At 45.4% G+C, this 13,760-nt stretch overlaps 1 protein-coding gene across 4 annotated transcripts in view; it reads right to left on the bottom strand.

The window, feature by feature from the left end:
* LOC121352944 (ubiquitin-conjugating enzyme E2 E1) overlaps positions 1-13,003 on the bottom strand; it is a 45,909-nt gene extending 32,906 nt beyond the window's left edge. Inside the window, exons 1-5 of one of the 4 annotated variants that reach the window (XM_041466384.1) lie at positions 12,824-13,003; positions 12,660-12,696; positions 12,085-12,149; positions 10,626-10,804; positions 8,489-8,539 (exon numbers count right to left, since the gene is read on the bottom strand). In XM_041466384.1, coding sequence (XP_041322318.1) covers positions 8,489-8,539; positions 10,626-10,804; positions 12,085-12,149; positions 12,660-12,696; positions 12,824-13,003 — 512 coding nt within the window. Of the gene's footprint in view, positions 1-8,488; positions 8,540-10,625; positions 10,805-12,084; positions 12,170-12,659; positions 12,744-12,823 lie in introns of those variants that run through there. The other 3 variants (XM_041466386.1, XM_041466385.1, XM_041466388.1) reach the window with 3 other exon arrangements.
* Between the last annotated feature and the right edge of the window lie 757 nt (positions 13,004-13,760).

The raw sequence follows: 13,760 nt of genomic DNA, 5'->3' as shown, positions 1-13,760 counted from the left end.
TATACTACAGTATTGATCTAATTACTTTTAAATGGTAGTATTACAACTGTGTACATTTTAGCGACCTTTCAAAACCACCTGCAACAGCTAAACACTGCTTTAATGAAATAAATGGCACTTTCTCCACCATTTGTAGCCCACTTCTCAGAGCAGCTACACTTGTTCAGAATATAAAATAACACACTGAAACTTTCTAGAAGTTGTTCACTTGAGAACTGCAAAAATACGAAACCTGTAACAGTCATAACCTAAATTAGCACCTTAAAACATCAGTTAAGATATTCTGCATCTAAAACCTTTGAGACAATTACCCTGACAATTTTCCTTGTAGAACAATCCCTGTCTCCAATAAATCTGACAAAGTTCTTAGACCGTATCAGAAGTAGTTTTTTTTTTTAATCAATTCGTCTATTATGAAAAGACACTTCTGATTTCAGAATGAATTTTAATGTCTGGGAGCCTTTTCACTCCTGTGTGCAACTCCTGTATGGTCCCAGGCATCAAAAGAAACCACAGCAAGCCCCCTCTCCTGATTTCTCCGAGTGATACACTGGGATTAGCATGCTGACCAAAATATTGCTCAGATACCCACAGCAGAAAAATCATTAAATATTAGCAGTCCACCTGCTCCTTAAAGCTCCTCCCCATTTTGCCTTTACAATTCTCAATACCAGATCAAAATTCTCTGTGTTTGCAGCAAGTCCAGCAGCTCCAGAGGGAGAGATGAGCAATGTTCTAAAACAGTCATTTACACTGATAAAAAGTACAAAACACACCTACTAATATGCTTATCTGATTAGGTCCACACTCCCTTTTGACTCTAAAAAGTTGAAGCTCCTGAAGGAATTGAGACCTAAACTCTACACTGATTCACAGAAACACAGGTGCAAAGAAATCTAACAGGACTCTACATCATTAATCGTACAGCCTCTTTAATCCAATTACTCTGTATTTTCTCTTAAACAAATGAACTGCCAAAACTTGGCCTGGACCCAGTTCTCAAAACAGCTCAATTTCATCTTACCTGATCCATATTTTCAGATGTGAAACTATGGAGGAGACTGGAGGGAGTGAGGAGATTCAAACACCACATCTGCTCTGAGCTACACTCTGCATGCCCCACTCTCCTCTTCTCCCCCAGCTTCCTTTCTCCAGAGTCCAGGTTAATAAAGAGCACTGCAAATTGGATATTGAAGTTAAGCATGCAGCTCTGCAACATCTCCTTGTAATGTCAATTAGCCCCTTACACACAGAAAAAATGTATTAAATGCATGGTTGCAATCATTACACTTTCCCCAAATGCCTTGGAATTTTAATTACCTGTTGCTGAAATTTGCAAATTGGCAAGAGAAACAAGAAAACCCCTCTGAATTCTTGAGCACACAGTGCTTATTTTGACAGTTGTAGTTTATCTATAGTACTTGACAATACATGTTCTCTCCTCGGTTTTTTAACATAATGAAGTGAGCATTTAGACCTCCACTGTTAAGCCTCAGAGGGAAAAATAAGTATAAATTTATTTCCTTCAAATAAATTTACAGATTGGCAAGATTTTACTTATAATGACTAAATTGCATCATTAATTTAACTCAGTTTGAAGCACTTTGTTTTGTGGAGAAAGCACAGCCCTTAACTTTGAGCATGGTGTGTGCCTGCACAAGTGTGCAGTAATCTCTTAACCCATTCACATAAAATGGTATCCTTTTTTTAGTATATTAAATGCTTCTGAAAAGGTGCTGCACGGAAGGCTGGTCTGTCATGTACAATTACAGAAGAGAGCAGGCAGAGGGTGCAGAAGTTTCACTACGCACAAACTCACCGATAACCTCAATCCACTGATGTACTGGTGCAGGCAAACTCCGTTTCCATCCCCAACACAACCCCCTCCAAGAGCGGGACCAAAGCAAACATCTGCCAGACACAATGACACCGGCTCTCAAAACCAACCCGTTCTTCAGAAAGCACACGGCTCTGGCAACCTGATCTTGTTGACATCTTCAAACACAAACCCATCCTCCTCGATCCCCTAGACAAGCCAGTTATCCATGGGTAATTTTGTCTTCATATAAAGAGTCAAGATAGATTCAAGCCCTAAAGTATAAACAGCACACATACATTGTTTCCCATTTACATCTATGAAGTATCATACACACACAGTGTGTGTTTCTTAAAACAAAACCAGACATATAAACTGCTGCTATACACATATCCAGTATAAAAATCTAGACAAGCAGCACTGGAATACAACTGTAAAAACCAAACAAGACTGCGTAACCAAGAGGAAATAGAAGAATTTGTCAGATAAAACATATATGCAGCATCATAAACACAGTTGCACAGTGCCCTCCAAGGGCAGCAAAACTGAAAAGTCAAATAATAAAATTAAGTGATATACAAGGGAGGGTGCACAGAAGGGATTTCAATCCTCTTTGTTCTTAGCCGTGATACAATTTCACAGCCGCTCTCAAGATTCATCGTTTCCATGTTTGGCATGCAAGAGCATAGAATGCAGTTCATTTGGGAATTACCGAACCAGGACGTGTGAAGCAAAATCTACCACAGCATCAGCCAGCTCCTGCCACAGTGTCTGAACAGCCTGGCCATCAAAACATTTCTGACAGTTAAAATAAAAACAGAAGAGGCTTCAGAAAAGTTAATTCCTGTAATATTAACTAATCGATCCTCAGCAAAGAAACTGCTCCTGCGCAGCCTTTGTCTGAGTACATCAGGCAGAGGACTTTGCCTGCAGGAGCTGCTACCTCCATATACTTAAATTCAGCCAGTATAGAAATGCATTATTTTTATGGTTTGCAAGCTAGACCATACACAGCTGCAGAGGATCTCTAAATTAGTTAATACACCATTTCAAAAGGAAGAGTTATTTCTCCAGGGATCACGTGCCAAACAAAGCAAGGAGGGAATGCTGAACCACTGGTAGTTTATATGACAAAAGATATTTTTCAACTACACGCAGCACTAATTATGTAGGTCCTTCCTATCCTACATCTGGAAACTTCTCACAGAAAACACTCACATTTTCAACACATTATGAGATGAAAAACGAAAAAAAGACTTCTAAAACCACTTTTGTAAGATGATAATTTCACTTCCCTTAAAGGTGATAATATTTTTTTATTTCTACAAGGAAGCAAAAGCTGGCATTTGTCATTCCTGACCTAATAATTTGACAGTGCATACTAAGGAAAAAAGTCATAATGAAATTAAGCTTGTTAGTTAGAAAATGTAAACCCAGAAAGTTTATGCTATAGAATACAATTGTGCTGAGGAAGGGCTATTTCACACATGAAAATAACAAAACCAACACTGATATTGGAGTTTAACAGTGACAATTCATCCTTAAATAATATGCTAGATTTAAAAGCAAAAGCACTTAAAGCATTATTGGAGTTGAAAGTATTGAAACAATACATTTGCAAAAAATTACAAGCACCATAAAAAATAAATGTAAGCAAGACAAATGCCAGACCTGCATGGTATGTAGATGAAATATATTAATTATAATATGAAGCTGTTGAGTTCAAAACTGCCTTTGAGCCACACATTTTATGCAGACTTCTCTCTAGCCAAGAAATCTTAATTCCACACTCCAAAGTTTTGAAAACTATTAATATTCCATACGTTATAACGGAGAGCACTTCTCCCCACCATCTTTACTGAGACACATATTTATTAAGTGCTGACAGTTAACTTTCACGAGACTCTCAAGGAGATCTGGTCCTTATTCTGCAAATTTACAAAAACTGGGCTGAAGGTGCCAAAAACCACAACTGTATTTTATTATTATTTAAATAACGAATTTGTGATAGCATTTTACTCTGAAGCAATGGAAAGCCCTGCAGGCAAATGTCTCCTTCAACAAAGGTTTGAAAATTATTTTTGTTTAAATAACAGCTGGTCTTGCCTATATGGACTTAAATGAGCCATGTGGAGACAAACTTGTTTCAGTTCGGCTAAGATAGATTAAAAAACATTAATTCTAGTTAATATCCATTTTGGTCCCTCTACACAGATGGGAAAAATAACATTAAATTACCATGCTTACATACAGTCAATACCAGACACCCAATAAAGCACAAATGCAAAGCCCTGCTCATAATGCAACTGAGCACACAGTTCCAGCCGAACAGCTCAGCTGCAAGTTAGCTTGAAACAAAAGAGATTTACATTCATTTCTCCACTCTGCCAGAGACTTCCTGCATGACCTTAGACAAGTCACTTGTTTTTTGTGTGCTGTAACTCCCCACCCCTAAAAATGGGGAAAACCACTTGCTCCATAACCTCACATCAATAAACAGATCTACCATCAGGAGATGCTTAGATACAGAGGTTGAAAAAATTCCACAAAGTGAATAAAGAGTACTTAAAGCTTGAATTAATTGCTCTTAAAGCTTTGGATTCTTCATCACTGAGACAGAAGGAAAGCTTTTGCACAACACCCCTAAGTGTTACCAGCAAACAAAAGTCAGGACTGCCTACATAACAAGACAGAAGCGTATTTTGACACGTGCAGACCCAAAGCAAAGGCATGACACCTCCTCTGTCACCAGCATATAGAAAAGACAAAAAGTAAGAAGTTTCTAGTTACCTTCTTTGAGCTCTAAAACAGGAGTTAAACTCTCTGATATAAAAGAAAGTAGGAGAAGAGATCACCAGATACTCTCTCAAAAGATGTTAAACACTTTAGGTCCAAACAGTCATTCTCCAATTCATATTAACCACTAACCACCTTTTGAATTTGAAAGTCATATTTAACTTTCATAACTCAGTATTAATATCGGGAGTCAAATCATCTTGCAGAAATTAAAGACCTCCAGAGCACTGGCCTACTGAAAATAATGAAGAGGACTAAAATCCATTCAGAAGTAGCTGTCAAACATACATTACACTAGGAAGCTTATGAAGACACAGCACTGCTCCCAGCAGGAACACACGAATTTGCAACATGTATTAAATATATCTTTTAGAAAATATTTTCAAATCAAAAAATCTACATTTTGAATGCAGGCCAAACAGAGACTGCTTCCCTGCCCATATTCTGCCCCTCTGCACAACTAACTGCGCTAGCCTGTGAAAATCAAAATCACAGTCTGAGGAAGGAGACAAGTGCACAGGAGTAGGAGAAATGAACCAGCCAGTGACACACAAGCCCAGGTAAATTTCTGGGGGATAAGGCAAGCTAAGGAAAAAACAGAAGCAAGGAAAGTGCTGAGAAGAGAGGAAGTTCTGGAATAAGCTTCCCCTCATATTACCCACATATGTGTAAAAACCACACAGCTGCTCAATCACAGGGTGTTGAGTGTGCTTGGGGTTTGGGTTTTTTGGTTTTTGTTTTTTAAACAGATGATTTGTGGGTTACATACATGAAAATACAGACATTGAAAGCTACAAAAATAAAAATGAAACATTTATTTTTAAGCTATTCTGTTTGAAATGTCAAATGGTTGTCATTATTTGTACTTGCATATTGTATGTCATATTTTATAAGAAGAAAAATACCTCATGTAAGATACGGTAAAACAGTTCTTACTAAAAATCATTCACAACCTGAACATTTATCTTTCAATATGCAGAGCTCTGGGATGTGTTAAATATCTTGAACTCCCATTACTTCAATAAGACTGAAAGAAGAACATCTTCTTTCTCTCTCCTCTTTCTGCTCTGCAAAAGTGTATTTTGCAGTGAGGCCAAAAATTAAAGCACAGCCAACCATGAACTTATACCAAACACCAGACACAGAACAGAGGAAAATACAAACATGGTGGTGGGGGGTGTAAGAACAGACGTCCAGAAAAAGAAAAAAGATTATGATGTTTCCAACATAACACAGGATACAGTTTCGGACAAACATTTTTAAGTGAGACATGAGGCTTTGGCAACCCCTAAAACTGACAGTACAACAGACAGTACATGGCATCATACATAATGCTCTGAATATGTAATTTCTAAGATTAAATTTGCAGGAAAGAGTGAGATGCCTAAAAGGAGAGGACTGGCTTCTCCTCCAGTGACACCTGAAAAAAGGCTGTAGAGGAACAAAGGCAGCAGAGATATGAGGGGCAGGAGGTCAGAGGAAAGGTTAGAATAAGCAAAGTCATAAAGGCAGGAAGCTGAAACTAAAGTCTCGAACTATGTATTTAATACCTCCTTCACAGCATGCCAGTAATGTTCATACGAAAGGAAAAAAAATATCAAGGAAAGCAGTGACAGTGTTAGCAGGCTTCCCAAGAACAAATTCTGGCAACCTTAAACATCATGCAGCAGCCAGAGTATCTCATTTGCTTAATCTCCTCACAGTCACAAATTGACTATTTCTTTTTTTTTCTTTTTTTTCACAAGAGGTGAACTTTCCCCACAACTGCAATAGCTGAAACTCATCTCACTGCTGTGGCAATCGGCACCTGCCTGCCTTTTTACAAACCAGCTACTACAGGGGCAAACTCCCAGTGCTTGACTGCACAACTGGAACCTTGTTAGCCATCAGCAGAACTGCTCTTCTTGGCTCTCAGTACCGTGTTTACAGAAGAAGGATGACTTCACCCCAAGATGAGCAATACCAAAACTCCTCTGGTCACACATACACACACAACAAACCCCTCCACTCACGTTTTCCTACCTATCAACATATTAAAAGGCAGTAACAACAACACCAGTTTCATGCATTACTTGCAGGAGTTGCCAGCCTTCACTGTCACTCATCTGAAAGTCAAAAGGAATGCAGAATACTTTTAACTCCACTATGGATGAAGATTAATCATCACTATTTGTACTACGAACTAATTTTTACCATTAGAAATATTTGTAAAGGGTGAAATAACACAAACTTACTATGTGGGCCTTGAAGCACATTATCTTAAATTGTTTATGTAATTTAAAAAGAAAACCCAAAACTATACTGTATTTTGACGAGTAGTTTGCTAGTCCATCTTCACCTGTGAATGAATCCAATTGAAACAAGGACGAATTAGGGTTCTAATATCATTTACACAAACCTTCAGAAGAAACACGTAATCTAAAATACTCATATATAATCCCAGCTTTTGGATAGACTTGCAAAGCTCAGTCTGAAGTCCCAGCACCTCGATCATCCAAAAAATTAGTGTTTCTGCCTAGCTTCAAACTAAAACCACCACACTCAGTTTTCTAGAGAGCAAGCAATAGTGCCTGAGATGTGGGTGGTTCTGTGTTTCTTTCCCATGACAATCAGTTTAAAGTGGGACGAGGAGGGAAAACCATGTGGACTCCATCCTGACACAGAGCTGGGATGCACACAGGACATATCTCCAGCCCAAGAACTGGAAATTTTGTAATATTCAGGTAAGCCATTACTGTCCCTAAAACAATATCGTCACAACTAAAGATTTCAAAATGTATTGGTTATCATCCCAACAGCACAAAAATCTTCTTAGTATCAAATTACATGTCACACATCACATTCAATCTCTCCTTCAATTAATTATGATCCTAGGCACTGGTACTGAAAAGGTGGCTCCGGACCTGTCAGGCTAACTCTTGTGCTAATGCCTCCCCACAGACTAACAGTGGCAAAAAGCTTCAATAAAAAGGTTCATGTACATTTGTGGGTGGAAACTCAATACAAAAAAGACCAATTTAAACAGTTATTTATAAACATAATTTTCTCTGATTTCTGCCATTACCAACATCGAAAGACATCAAACCTCAGCTACAGCAAGAAGATGGGAACAGAGTTATGTGGTGGCAGCTACAGCAAACACAGACCAGACCAAAAGCCTCTTTCCTCTTGGATCAGCAAGTATAACCAAATATGTTACACTACTACTGCCTCGTCCCCAAATGCAAAGAGGTTCAGTGACACCATGCAAAGAAACAAATCAACCTGCCAGAGGTTTTAAAAAAACAATGTAAGTTTCTAAAACATATTTAAAAGCAAGCTGTTTTATAAAAGGCAACAGAGTATCCCTACTTTCTGTTTCATCAGCTAAGATGCATGCTCCAGTGGGGCACCCACTGAGTGACGAATTCGCACTTCACTTCCACTGTCAGCTGCTGTTCACAACAGAACCCTTAGCTAAAAACCTCAGAGCATTCTCTGCTGCTTGGCAGGACTCTTATTTATATAAGATTAGTGCAGTCAGGCATTAGATTTATAAACCAAAACCAAAAACAAACAAGAAGAAAGTTTTCACACTCTTCTTTATAGACCAGTTTCTGAAACATACACACACAAAACAATATAACATATTGACATGCAATTGTTAAAAAAAACCAAAACAACCTCCAAAACAAACAGAAAAATGGTCAAAACACATACAATCTCTGGAGGTATCCCCATCTGGAAACTATTTAAAGCATTCACAAAAGTACTGTTGGCCACCTAAACTGCCATTCCTCTGCTCCACCCAGAGCCTCTGAAGGCAGTTACAACACACGGGCACACTTCAGCCCATCACCTTCCCCCACCCTCCTCAGGTAAGGAACCGACACCAACCTGCAGTTGGGAGGTGGATCTAAGGTGATGTCAGCCAATTCCTTCTGAATCCTGTGGCAATAAAGCAAGAAGGAACAAAGGTAAGTCACTGAGTGGGATAGCAGTTAACACATTCTCCTTGCAGACATACTGTCACTGTGAGCTTGCACAGTACATAAGAGAGGTACTCTCAGCTGTGGCCTCCCACCAGTCCAAACCCCCTCAGCAGGACAGGCGCCCTGCCCTGTTAAAGAGACAGGCTGAAAAGCACACAGGCATCGTGCACTGAACCCAGACAGGTGCACCGCTCCGCGCTCCCACAAAGATGCCAATCACACAGTGGAAAAGACTGTCCTCTTTGCTCTGCCAACCAGCCTGTAAATGAGGGGAAACCTCAGCAAATGTGATGCACCAAGAGGAAACTGCAGTCTGAAAAGGAATTTTGTCTTACGGGATTGAGAGAAACAGTCATTGCCAAATTGGCTCCCTCCTCTCTCCCCCAGCTTCTCATCACCATCCTGAGAAAAAAAATCCACAGCCCTGAGGGAGTCAATAACTGCGCCATTCTCAAGGACACTTTAAGGAAGGTGAATATCTATTTCCGACGCTCCTGCACTTCCTACCACCTTCAATTCTCCCTTCTCTTCAAGGGCCACACAACACCCCCATGTTCCCTCCCTAGGACTCCAGACGCTCCCTCTCTCCACTGTGCTCAGCCAACACCCTGTCCTCCCTGCCCAGACTATTCTGGGCTTACGCTGCTTTTGCCACAAAACGCCCAACCAGCTATCATTCTCTTCCCTGGAGTCCCATTACTGTCACTCAGGCTTCCCTTCCAGATTTCCCCACCCAGCACTCAGCCTGCCTCCCTTCTCCTTTAAACTCAGCCAGCATCTCCTGCCACTTGTCACACACAAGAACCACAGCCTTTCCACAGGAGGCAGTTTAAAATCTTCTCCTTTAGAACAGTGAAGGGCACAACACGTAAACACTGCTTGCCACTGTCTATGTCAGTTTGCCATGGAAACCTGCAGAGTGGAGATCTGGAATAACCAAACCGCCTAAATTCTACAAAGCCACAGAGAACTCAGTCGCTACGACAGGGCATTTGCATAAAACCCCAGTCACTTCAGACACCTACTGATACAACCTCTCTGCTGCTTGGCAAAGCTGTTCAGTGAGATGGTTCATTATTCTTACTGAAGTACTGCAAGTTTGCTTGAAAACCTCCATTTGTCAGCTTAGCTCCCTGGAGCAGGATGGTGCTGAATTCAGGTGACACACAGAATAAATAAGAAAGGGTAACTTTAAAAAAAAAAATAGTAGCTCCAAGAGTCTGTCCAAGTGAAGAAAACTGACTGATACAGCTGTTCTGTAATTCCTATTCTATGCAGGTGTCTCTCCCTACACATTATTCTGGAATAAAAATTACTTTATTCTCAAAAAAAGCCCAAACCCACTCTGTGCTGTGAGCAAAGACTATTTTAGAGCAGAATGTCCACAAGTGGGCCTGCTGTGGATTATTTATTTTAGTTAGCATCCAACCATACACAGAAAATTCAGTCTAAGTGATGAGCAGACAAAAATAACAGTAATGTATTTGTTGGTAAAGATCTGGGGCTGTATTACTCCTCGCACTGCAGTGCACTCCTCCAAAGCAAGCAAACTCAAAAACTTCACGAACATTAATTAATCTCCAAATCAGTTCTGGAAAGACAAAAAGACACTCTATACTCCAACCCACAAGAGAGCGAAACAGATGTTGAAATGCAATGCCTTACTTGGGACCATACAGCTTCCAGTAGCAGAGAAAAAAATGAGGTCTAAATGTCAATTCTACACCATTCCCATAACAAACACTAGTAAGGAAAAAGGAAAAGACAGCAGAAATAAATGAGGGTCAGAATAACAGCCCAGAAGAAGAAAAGCCAGGAAAATATTTGGAATAAGCAGGAAGAAGAAGCAGAAAGCAGTGAAGTTGGGCAGACACTCACTGCAGCGAGACACTGAAAAAAGTGAGACAATAGCAGCTTCATGTAGAAAGGTTGAGCACAAGGGCTAGAGATGAGGAATGGGAGCAGCAGGGGAGCAGCGCAAAATAAAATGAGGAAGAAGGGAAGATGCAACAAATCAGCGAGAAAACTGACTGCAGCCTCACCTTTTGGCACTGGTAGATAGCAGTTTAGAGTTTTTACTCATGCTGACTTTGCTTTCCTTCTTCTTAGGCGTGCTTGTCTCTTTCTCTGTCTGTTGGTTGGAGGATGAAGATGAGGAGGAGCTGGTGCTGGCCCTCGAATCGTCATCCGACATAGCGACCCCCCCACCACACACCCCAACCTGGAGAGGAGACACCATGGGGCATGGGGAACAAACAGTGAACACAAACACACACAGAGAAAGGCTGCTGACAATCTCGATCTGTGTTTGGGTCATGCTCCTTTTAAAGGATCCTCGTGTCTCCCTCTCCTCTCTAGGCCCTACAGCCATAGCAGGAGGAGCAATAGCTTCCCCTGCACTAGTAACACCGAGGAGCAGGGGGAAAGGGACTTTAAAAGCTTCCTCTCAGACAGCAAGTGCGGAATGAGAGGAGACTGGAACGAGGACAACTGCGAGGATCAGGGAAGCTCAAAGCAATTCTTTCTAATCTCCCCCAAACTGCACACACAAGAGGAGCCATCACCACCCACCACTATCGAGCCTAGGGGTGTAGGAGATAAAAATGGAACAGCTCCGGTCCCTTGGGTTCCCGGGAGGCACGTGGGGGAGGCAGGAAGGGATGGGGCCAGGGGGGTGCCCGTCGCCAGTTCTAAAATGGAAGTGGGGCATCACTGGCAACACAGAGAAGACCCTGGCAGATGTGTGACCTGTGGTGGGGAAAGCCGTGCCTGCTGGATAACCCCTGTCTGTGGGATCGGGCGTTGGAAGCCGTGAGGGGAGGCGGGCAGGAAGGGAGCAAACGAAAGGGAAGGGCTAAGCAGGGAGTGGGGGGCACTGTTGGCACCCACCGAGGCCCACTGCACCGAGGGGCATATGCCAGCGGAGGGGAAGGGAGCAGAGAGTCTGTGCCGGGGGTGACGCGGGGGGAAGGAGGGCCAGGGCCTACGAGGGGCGAGAGTGGAGGGCCCGGGGAGGCCGGTGTCAGGGAGGGGGGCAGAGGGGGCCAGCGGGAGGCAGCCCGGGTCCATGCGGGCACCGCGGGGGCACGGGGGAGGAGGGCGAGCACGGCGGGCTACCGAGGGCAGGTCCGCACCCGAGAGGGGCGAGAAGCCGTCGGGAGGGATGGGGGGGCTGGCAGGGCACCCCGGGAGAGTTCGGGGGAAAGGCTCGGGGTGCAACCGCGGGCCCGGGGGAGGTGGGGGGGGGCGACACACGGCCGCCTCCCTCCCAGGGCCACGGGCCCCCGGGGAGCTCCCCTGCCCCCGCCGGCCGAGAGCCGGAGGGGGCCCGGCCGAGCTGCCCCAGCCGCGGGCCCGCAGGGCCGGGGGACAGCGGTACCTGACAGCCCCGGGCGCGACCCCCCTGCCCCGCCGGCTGCCGCCCCATCGCCGGGCCGCGGCCGGCCCTGCCCCTCGCCCCTGCCCCCGGGGAGGACGGCGGGGGGTGCCCCGTCCCCCTACCTCTCCCTTTGTGTCTGGCTGCTCCTCCTCGGTGCGGCTGGGCCTGGCCACTCGTGTCTCTCTCGCTGGGAGAGAAGCGGAAGTGCTGCAACAGCAACTATTAAACAGGCAATGGCTTCCCTGGCTGCCTCCCCCACCGCCGAGCGGGGCTGGGGGGCGGCGGGGCCGGGGCGCCACCCGGTGCGGAGCGGGGGGCGGCGGGGGCGGGCGGCGGAGCCCCAGCTCCGGGGATGGAGGGGGATCCCGGCCGTCACGGCCCCCTCTCTTTCCCTTCCCCCCGGGGAGGGAAGAAAGGGTCACACGGAGAGGGACGTGAGTTTTTAATGGAGACCCTCTGAAAAGTAACCTGCAGGGGTGTCGGGGGGCAGAGGAACAGGCGCCCTCCCCGGCTCTGCTGCTGCTTCCGTGCGAGAACCCCGCAGGGACGCGGTGGAAGCAGGTGGCTGGGAGAGGGGCAGCTCCCGGGGCTGCTTTTTTTTAAGGCTCGGAGGGGGTATTAGGCTCGGCGCGGGGGCTGCTTGCTTTCCTCCTATTCTTAGAACTGTTTCAACCCCAAAGCTTCTCCCCTGCCTCACCTGCTTTGTCCCTCCGGCGGCAGCAGCAACTTCTCACCTGTCTCAGTTTGAAAGCAATAAGGGGGAAAAAAAGAAAGAAAAAAAAAATAGGAGCCTAGCCCAAAGCCCACTCGCCCCCACCAATCCAGGCAAAAGGAATCCCCGTCAGCTTTCCCGTCTCTCACCTGTTTCAGCCCTAAAGCAGCAGCTGTGTCCTCCCTTCCCTCCCCCGGCTCAGCCCTGAACCAGCAGCAGGAGCAGCCGCTTCCCACTCGCCCTCGCCCGGAGTTCAGGATTCCATTGTCCCCCACACTGCATTTGGTGACATCACTGACACACAAAGAAGGGGCACTTCGTGATGTCATCAACGCATGCTGGGAGAGAAAACAAAATTCTGGGCTTGGCAGCGACAGCGCTAACACACAGACGCACACAGATACACACACACAGACCTTTCAATTTTCCAAAGGTAAAAGTGTTAGGGATTTCCCCCCCCCCCCCCCCNNNNCCCCAGTCCCCTGACAGGGAGCCCGTCTGCGGAAAAAGGCGTGTTGTGTTCGCTAGCGTGTTGTAATCGCGAGGCGATTTACTCATTTCTCCGAAACCTCTGCTGTCCATCTCTCGCTCCCTGTCCACCCAACGGAGAAAAGTGATTTGGCCGGAGCGACCCACCGCCCCCGGCCCAGGCGCGGGCAGCAGCCCCGGTGGGCAGCCCCGGCTCTTCCTGGAGGTGCCGGACCCACTCGTGAAGGGACAATGGGGACCAGCATTCCCACCGACCCGGGGCACATTTGGCTCGCTGCCGCCAGTTTCCACAGCCTATCGAGGGATCACCTATCGAGTTACTTGGCGTCTTCAGTGGCCGAAAATACACTGGACTGTCACCACCACGCACCACGATAATGGATCGGAGTTTGTATGTCACCCTTTCTCCCACGGGAGGACCTCGAGGTGATCCGCAGGCACACAGGACTGCTGGCTCCACAGGGCGCTGTTACGACATGACACCTGGGGAGTCCCGAGGGATCAATTACAGAACCGAAGCCGCAGGATCGGCGGGGGACGGGGGCGGGGGGACATCCCCAGGCTGGGCATCTCCGCTTCGCAGCGACCGCGGGGGGG

This window comes from Pyrgilauda ruficollis, unplaced genomic scaffold (assembly GCF_017590135.1).
Source record: "Pyrgilauda ruficollis isolate IOZ18807 unplaced genomic scaffold, ASM1759013v1 scaffold2, whole genome shotgun sequence".
Classification (NCBI taxonomy): Eukaryota; Metazoa; Chordata; class Aves; order Passeriformes; family Passeridae; genus Pyrgilauda; species Pyrgilauda ruficollis.
This window is presented reverse-complemented; position numbering and strand designations above follow the sequence as displayed.